At 50.8% G+C, this 8,114-nt stretch overlaps 1 protein-coding gene across 1 annotated transcript in view; it reads left to right on the top strand.

Annotated features, from left to right (window-relative positions):
* The window catches only part of LOC103902628 (cytochrome P450 1B1-like), a 4,174-nt gene extending 3,080 nt beyond the window's left edge, over positions 1 to 1,094 (top strand). Inside the window, exon 4 of the mRNA XM_009283711.1 lies at positions 10 to 1,094. Coding sequence (XP_009281986.1) covers positions 10 to 1,094 — 1,085 coding nt within the window. The remainder of the gene's footprint in view (positions 1 to 9) is intronic.
* The last annotated feature ends 7,020 nt before the right edge of the window (positions 1,095 to 8,114 follow it).

Below are 8,114 nucleotides of genomic sequence, written 5' to 3'. Positions count from 1 at the left end.
CAAAAGCAGCCGAGGGGGAGCGGCACGTGGCGGCCGAGGCGGGGGACCTCGTCCGGCTCTTCCTGCGGCGCAGCCGGGGCGGTGCCTACTTCGAGCCCTCCCCACTCTTGGTGGTGGCCAACGCCAATGTCCTCTGTGCTCTCTGCTTCGGCAGCCGCTACAGCCACACCGACAGCGAGTTCACGGCGCTGCTGGGCCGTAACGACCGCTTCGGGCAGACGGTGGGAGCAGGCAGCATGGTGGATGTGCTGCCCTGGCTCCTGCACTTCCCCAACCCCGTGCGCCGTGTCTTCCGTGACTTCCAAGCCCTCAACCGGGAGCTGCACAGCTTCGTGCGTGCCAAGGTGGTGCAGCACCGCCAGACCTTCGACCCGCGCACCCTCCGCGACATCAGCGACATCATGATCGCTGCTGTGGAGCGCGGCGACAGGCCCCCCGAGGGGCTGGGACCCAAGGACGTGGAGGGCGCCATGACTGACATCTTTGGCGCGGGGCAGGACACCACGTCCACAGCGCTCTCGTGGGTCCTCCTGCTGCTGCTGAAGCACCCGCAGCTCCAGCAGGACCTCCAGGCTGAGCTGGACCGGGTGGTGGGACGCTCCCGGTTGCCCACGGCGGAGGACCGGCCCCACCTGCCCCTCCTGGAGGCCTTCATCTACGAGACGCTGCGCTACAGCAGCTTTGTGCCCATCACCATCCCACATGCTACCACGGACGACGTGGAGTTCGAGGGCTTCCACATCCCCAAGGGCACCGTGGTCTTCATCAACCAGTGGTCGGTCAACCACGACAGCAGCAAGTGGCCCGACCCGCAACGCTTCGACCCCGCGCGCTTCTTGGATGTGCAGCAGCACCTGGACCGCGACCGGGCTGGCAGCGTCATGATCTTCTCAGCCGGCCAGCGGCGCTGCATCGGCGACCAGCTCTCCAAGCTCCAGCTCTTCCTTTTTGCCGCCATCCTCCTCCACCAGTGCTCCTTCCACGCCAACCCGGCGGAGCACCTCACCATGGACTGTGTCCACGGGCTGGCGCTGAAGCCGCAGCCCTTCACCGTCACCGTGCGTCAGAGGCACCCCGCGCTCATCCAGCCCTGAGCGTCTGCCAGGGGTGGGTGGTGTGTCCCATCTGTGCTGCACCCCCTTGGTTTGGAGCTGGCAGTGCCGGGGTGTGGGGGACGGATCCTGCTTTGCCCGCAGGCGCATCTTGCCACGGTGCATCCCTGCCCCTGTTTGTAGGGTGAAGGGCAGCAAGTCCCCGCAGCAATAAATGCCTTTGACATGGGACCTGGCTCCGCTTGTTTTCTCCAGGGGGGTGGTGGTTGGAAGCATCATTTGCGCCCAGGCCCCCATCCTGCATCCCCCTGAGCTCTCCCACCCCAAAACAGGTCAAAACCCACCTCCCCACAGGGACCTCCCTTCAAGGACCAGACCCCCCCCTTTGCCCCAGGGCGCAGCAAGGACTAGTTTGCTTCATCTATCATAGCACAAGGCTGGAGGAGGATATTTGCCAGGGGGGATGCACTTCCCAACATCAAGGAAAGCCACGCAGGAGCTAAGGGAGGCGGGGGGTTTAAGAAGCATTTAAGGACCAGTTGCCAGGGCGTGGGAGGATGGCCCCATCAGTTTGAAGCCATGAGCAAGTCTCCCTGCTCCAGTTTGGGTGTGGAGGGAGCTTCAGGAAGGTTTTGGGGGGGCTTTCTCACCCCCCCTTTCCCTCAGACCCCACTGGTGGCGCATGGGGTGGGGTGGAGGGACACCTCCCTGGGGATAGAGCAACCCAGGGGAAGGTATTTCTCCTCTACGAGCCTCTGCTTGAAGTGGAAAGAGTAGCCTACCCAAAAGTAGGCTCTGACAGCGTGCATTGAGCCGCTTTGCTGAAATGGGACATGGCCCATCTCCAAAAATAACATTTTCCCCCAAAATTCAGCTCCTGAATGACATCTGGCAGCGTGACCTGCAGCTGTAAGGAAATCCTCTTTTCTTGGGCACAAGTCCCTCATGCATGAAGTAAATCGATCCCTGCCAGGTAGCTGTTACCGCCTTGCACGCCACCAACGCTGTCACATGGCCGTACCGCATCACTGAGCTGCTAAAGCAGATAAACCTTAGCAATTTTTTTAAGGTCCGACCAAAGCTAATAGAGTTGGCTTTATAACAGGGTGTCTTCAGCTTCATATGGTCCCCAAAAGGGAGGACAGAAACAGCCACACAAGCTAAAACCGTGCTTATCTCAGTGCCACCAGCCTGTGGCCACCCCAAGGAGCTTCAGAGGAGGGTACAAATCCCCCCTAATGACAATAACTTACCAGTAGCCAGTTTATCTCCTTCAGAGGCTTTACCCATCGGTAAGGCTGGATTTATGGGGTTTTTTTGGGGGGGGAGGTGGCAGAAACAATTTTCCACCTGCCTGTGCTGGTCTTTGCTCTCATCAGGAAAATGCTGGTCCCAAAAAGCACGTTGGGATTTCCCATAATGCCCAAGAGTCAGTTGTTCTGGTCACAGCTGCCTTTCACCTCTTGACTTCGTTTTCATTTGACCCGTTGAAATACTGCCCCGGTAATGTTCTGCACTACGGCGTATTTTAATACCCACTCGCCAGCTCTTCATGTATTACTAACGGTGCAAATGCACGACATAAATCCTCACCCACCACACGAATAGCACGAGTAGGATTTGAAACTCCTTCCAAGTATAGCACAGAAATTAAGCCCTGGTCGTGCCCTGCTGAGCATCGGGGCTGGTGGGTTCCCAATGCCATCGCAGTGTCCCCTGGGTATGCCCTGCCCATGGCTGCCTCTGTGGGCTATTAAAATCACTGAGCATGAACGAGGCACTGGTCAGCAACAGCTCCATGGTACCAAGGTCTGAAAGCAAGTGCAAGTTTTCTCCTCCTCCTTAGACACATGTCTGTGAAAACATCCCTTGAGATGTCGTAAGACAGAAACCAGCGGTTATCTCAGCATCATTTACTGCCTGTTCGGAGGTTTGCCACCAACGGTCATCTCCAGCTTTTATGGTCCAGCTGGAGACCCTCTGCCTGACAGCAGCACCCTCTGGAGATGCCGACACCGCAGGCTCCTGCGCTCCTTGACCAGCGGCCAGCCTTCCCACATGGGACCGCAGGCTGGTTATTTGTTCAACCTTATTTTATGGGTACACTGAAACAGAGGAATGGATATGGGAACAGCCCTGGGGCCTCAGCCCTCCTCTTTAAGCCATCTCAGAGCACGAGGACGCTTTCAAGTCCATCTCGCACCACAGTGCTGCCGGTGGCACCGGTATGACCATGACACCCATGGTCAACAGAAGCAACATGCCTACCATAACCCCATGGGACCCGGCCCGAAGCGAAGGCAGCAGCAGCCATTTGAGTTGAAGCCTCAAGATGAGATTCACAGCCCTAGGGCTCTGTGTAAACCATCTTCACGTCGTGTTTTGCTCCTCCTTCTTGGCCCCCACCCACCAAAAAATAGGTGAGGTCGCTGCTGCTCAACTTGAATACTGTTGGATGCTGCTGAGTATCGCTTGGTTTTTCCTTGTCCTTATATTATTCTCTACATGCCCGCAGCTGACACAGAGCCCGACACAGAAACGCCACGTGCAGGCCATCCTCTGTCATTAAAACTAGACATCCCTGTAATTCTTACACAACGAAGGCCAAGGAGGAGGAAAAGGCGCTGGGCTGAACGAAGAGCACCGTGACTCGCTTCCATGCTTCGCCCCGTGCTACAGCAGAGCTCGTGGTGCCGCCTGCCCGGCGTGCAGCACGGTTCCAACTGCCGCCCCGCTCCCCCAGCCGTGCTTCCCCGGCCAGCTTTGCCTCCGTAGCTCCAGTTCCTACCCTACCCATAAGGCATTTAAAGTTGGGGCTCTTCAAGCCCAAATCGTGAAGATTTAGGTGCACACGTTTGCTATGGCACTGAAATGCTGCCGCGCAGGAGCTCGCGGCAGTGGCGTGCAAAGCATACGACCGCAGCTCTTCTTTCCATGGCAGGGGGTGGAATCTGCTTCCAGCACTTACTTGAATGGTTTTGCAATACTTTGACCACCTCATTTCTCATGTTTAAGGAGAGACGCTGCCAGGAAATATGATTTTTTTTTTTTTTTTTAATACGGAAGCAGGATGCTGGGAAATGCGTTGTGTATTTACAGTCCCCCGTGTCCAAACTCATTCCCGCTCCCCGTCCGCGACGACAGCCGTCTTTGCACGCAGGCAGGTACTGCGCCGCTCCCACTGCAGCTTCTGAGCCACCAAAATGCTGGAATATGCTCTCTATTATTAAGCAAATGACACGCAAGAGACCTGGCTGCAGAACTAAGCCTTTTACTAAGAAGAAAAGCAATCAGTCCGTCATTAATTTTGCCTTCAAAACAATTCACTGCAGGTATGTAAGCAACCCAGCACAGGGAGCCTACACAAATCTCAGATCCTCTTCTGCTTTTCATAAGCAGATCAAACCTGATCCAAAAGGCCTTTAACTTCTACATCGCAGTCAAGCTGACATCAGGCCAGTAAATACGGAGCTGATTTTTGTTATGGGATACATTTATAACGATGGGACTCTCCAGAGACAGAGGACAATCCTGTATTATCTTGTCTGCCTTCAGGGTCTTGAGCCCTTCTCAGATTTTTACTTTCGAGAAAGCAAAAATTAAATACATCTTCTGAAGAGAACTAAATCCCTAGCTACTGAAGTTACCGAGATCATGTTTTCATGCCCGACACTGCCGTGGCTGCCTGTATGTGCAAAACCAGAAGCATGGCAGGTCTATAGCAAGCTGTAATTGTGTTCAACCTTATTCCCCCCTCTCTTTCCTCCCCTATTTTAACCTGAAATGTGAAAACATTTCCCTAAGGTCAGTTTTTTCTCTGATTTTACTATGTGCTTTGCATACAATACTCAAATATTAGCCAAGTCAACTTATGTAAATTAAAACAAGACAGCAAGCCTCTTGCTTGCAACCCTCCCACTTCAGGTTGTCTCTCAAACCAAGCAGGGTCTGTGCAGGTCAGATTTTGCCAGGGAATTTCCAAGGAATTACAAGTGTCATTGAACCAGAGAAATCTGGGCTTAGCAGAAATAAGCCGGGGTGGGAGTCGGAATGACTGTCCTGTTCCTAGGAGGAAGCGATGTTGACATTTCTCTTCCAATACTGAGTCAGAAGTTTCCCAGCACATGGGAGAGGTGCTCACAGCTCTGGTATGCTCTTTTTATTGGAAATCAGCTACATAACTGAATTTGTCTGCTTTCAAATCCCTCTTTCTGAACAGGCTACCCTGTCCCAAGCCATAGGGTCAACGCTGACCTCCTCTCTGAGATGTCCAAGTTGCTTAAAGCCATTTCCCCAACCATGCTCCAAGCCACCACTCCCTCGATTGCTAAGTTAACACTCAAGTATTGCAAAATGTCACTTTTAAAAATCTTTCAGAAGCTTCTGATGGTCCAAGGGTCAGAGATTCACACTAAACGACAGGGGACCTTACACATCCATCCCTGACTGTGTCCTCAGTGTGTCACAACTTCGGCTAAGCCAAAGACCTGCCTGTGCCACAGGTCTCATCCTGCACAGCCCCGTTTTCTGCTTCTGGAGCCCTCTTCTCTCCGAAGCAGGAGGCCTTGGCAGGATGCCCCTTGTATCAGCTCCGGCTCCTTTCCTTAGGCAAATCAAAATTCTCCATAAGGTGATCCAGTGCACTAGAGGATGCTACGATTTCATCTTGAGGAAATAAAAGGAAAGAGATTACAGAGAAGTTGCACACTGAAGACAGCCCTAATTCTGCACCAGGGAAAGACAAAGCTGTCTAAGCGATGCTCGGAGGTGCTCAGGCCACCTTCTGAGAGAGGACTTCTTCCACGCTTGCAACTGCTGGCGACTCCCATGTCCTTCTCCCAGGGATGGGGATATTAGGTCTGCAGTGCGCGAATATGCAAGTAATTTAACACAACCGAAATTCCTCCTACCTATTCCGTTAGGTAGCCTAAACCTTGTTTCCCACTTTACTTATTCCTTTGTACGACTACTGTATTTCAACTCCTGAACTAAGCGGATTTTGAGGAACACTAAAGCACAGTCGGTGTTATCATTCGCTCTCTCTGCAAAGTAATTTGAAATAAAATGAGCTAAAAATCAGGCGGTCTAAACCACCCAGAACCAACAGTAAACACAGCCTGCAAGCCCCTTGTTCATGGGTTTTGTCCTGGGAAAGCTGAAGACGGCCTTTAGGATCATGAGGGTGGAGCACAGAATACTTGCACCGGGTCACAACTGATTATCCACCTTTATTTAAAAACAACTTCACCTGGAGTACATCGTTTGCCACAAAGTGTGGCTGTATTACTTTGGTGCATCTTAAAAACATAAGCAGTAGTGGTTGTATTGACATACAAAATCAGCTACAGGTGTAACCCAAATTATTATATATATAAACGGTGATATATAAACAATAATGTTGTACCTTACTTTCCCATAATTTCCTATCGCATTTGGCACAGCCACCATGCGTACAAGTACAACGATGTTATGTAGAGGACCTCCACCTGGCTGTCGGGTTTCTTCACCTATATATGTATTGGCATAAAAAGCAAGAGAGCAACACAAGTAACTTTAAGCAGGATCCCCTTCTCCTTATTTATAAATACTGTATTTCAAACAGAACAGCACGGTGAGGAGAAATTAGTTAAACAGCTTCAGTTATTCTTTAGTATCATAATTTAACCACAGGTAGGTAAGTTTTAAAATTAAGACAAGAGTAGCTTCAGGAAATTATTCTCTCTCTCCCTGGGATAAGTCCAGAAGAACTTATCTGGATGGGAACAGGACAGAGTCTCTCTCTACCAAAATTGTACCAGGCAAATTAATTTCTTGTGGTCCTGGAACGTATACAGTGCAGGCGTCTTCAAGAAATTCACATTGTACTCTGGGATTAGTCTGCAAAGGATGTGCAAATTTTAAAAAGGCTCGATTTCCCTGTTGTCTGAAAGCTACTGAAGTGCATCCTCCCCTCGCAAACAGGAGGAACGGCCTCCCCTTCCCAGCACGCGGCACAGCAAGAGCCGAACAGGAGACTGCACATTTTATTGCTGAAGAAAAAAATAAACCCCAAGCACTGTTGATTGGGAAGTGTTTAGTTACACAGCCTTGCCCTATCTCCACATCAACCTGCAAGCTATGCTATTAGAATTAAATTATGTTAATTAGTCACATTCTTCTTATTCACAACAAGCCAGGGAAAGGGAAAACCAGAACGAAAAAGGTTCTTTTGATCGTTATGTCATAACTTCCTGGAGATCAGACTGAAAACGGCAAAATACAGCTTTTATCTGCACTTGAAAGGATCTGTGAGTTCTGTCATCGCCTTTCATCGTCATCTTAGAGACACATTAATTAGGTTTCAGCAGATACAGCAGACGAGAAAAAAGAGTAACATGCTAGACACAAACCTCCACCCTAGCTCTCCAGGCAGGAGCTGTGCCGCCGGAGGAAATCTTTCCTCTATGAAAACCAGAATAACAGACCTCTCAACTTCAGATCCCCCAAGAAAGGGACAAGACCACACACACAAAGGATACGTGGGGGCGAAATGCCAGACCCTGCTCTTTTAAGCCAAAACTGAGGTCTATTTTTTTAAAAAAAGCACAGAAGTGAAGCAGGCAATCAAATGCACGGAAAGCTTAAAGCATTCACCGAAAGTCCGAAATAGAACAAATGAACGTTGAAAGGTTGCACCCGTATGAAATCATTTGAGACTGAACACCACATGAGAAGAATTACCGCCTTCTCCTCCAGGGAAGCAGGTTATTTTTACTCAAAGACAGAAAAGGTTCTGGTCACAGCCCAATATGCCCCACGCAACTGCACCAAGTGCCTTCTCCCCCCCAGAAGAAAATGACTTCAGCTTCTATCGGTAAGAAAAACAAGATTTTTGGTATCGGTTTCCGAACAGGCTGCTTAGTCTGTAACCCAAAGCTGTGTTTTTACAGCACTCTTTCGTGAGGACTTTTAACAGAGGCTGCTTGTCTGGAGAGGTGCTGCCAACCGATACGGCACCTTGGCAATTAACAAATTAACAAAACGCTTTCCTCGTGCATCCCCCTCTTGAAGACTTAATGAACA

This window comes from Aptenodytes forsteri, unplaced genomic scaffold (assembly GCF_000699145.1).
Source record: "Aptenodytes forsteri isolate BGI_AS27 unplaced genomic scaffold, ASM69914v1 Scaffold535, whole genome shotgun sequence".
In the NCBI taxonomy this organism is placed as follows: Eukaryota; Metazoa; Chordata; class Aves; order Sphenisciformes; family Spheniscidae; genus Aptenodytes; species Aptenodytes forsteri.
Note: the sequence above shows the minus strand (reverse complement) of the source record. Positions and strands in the feature narration are given on the sequence as shown.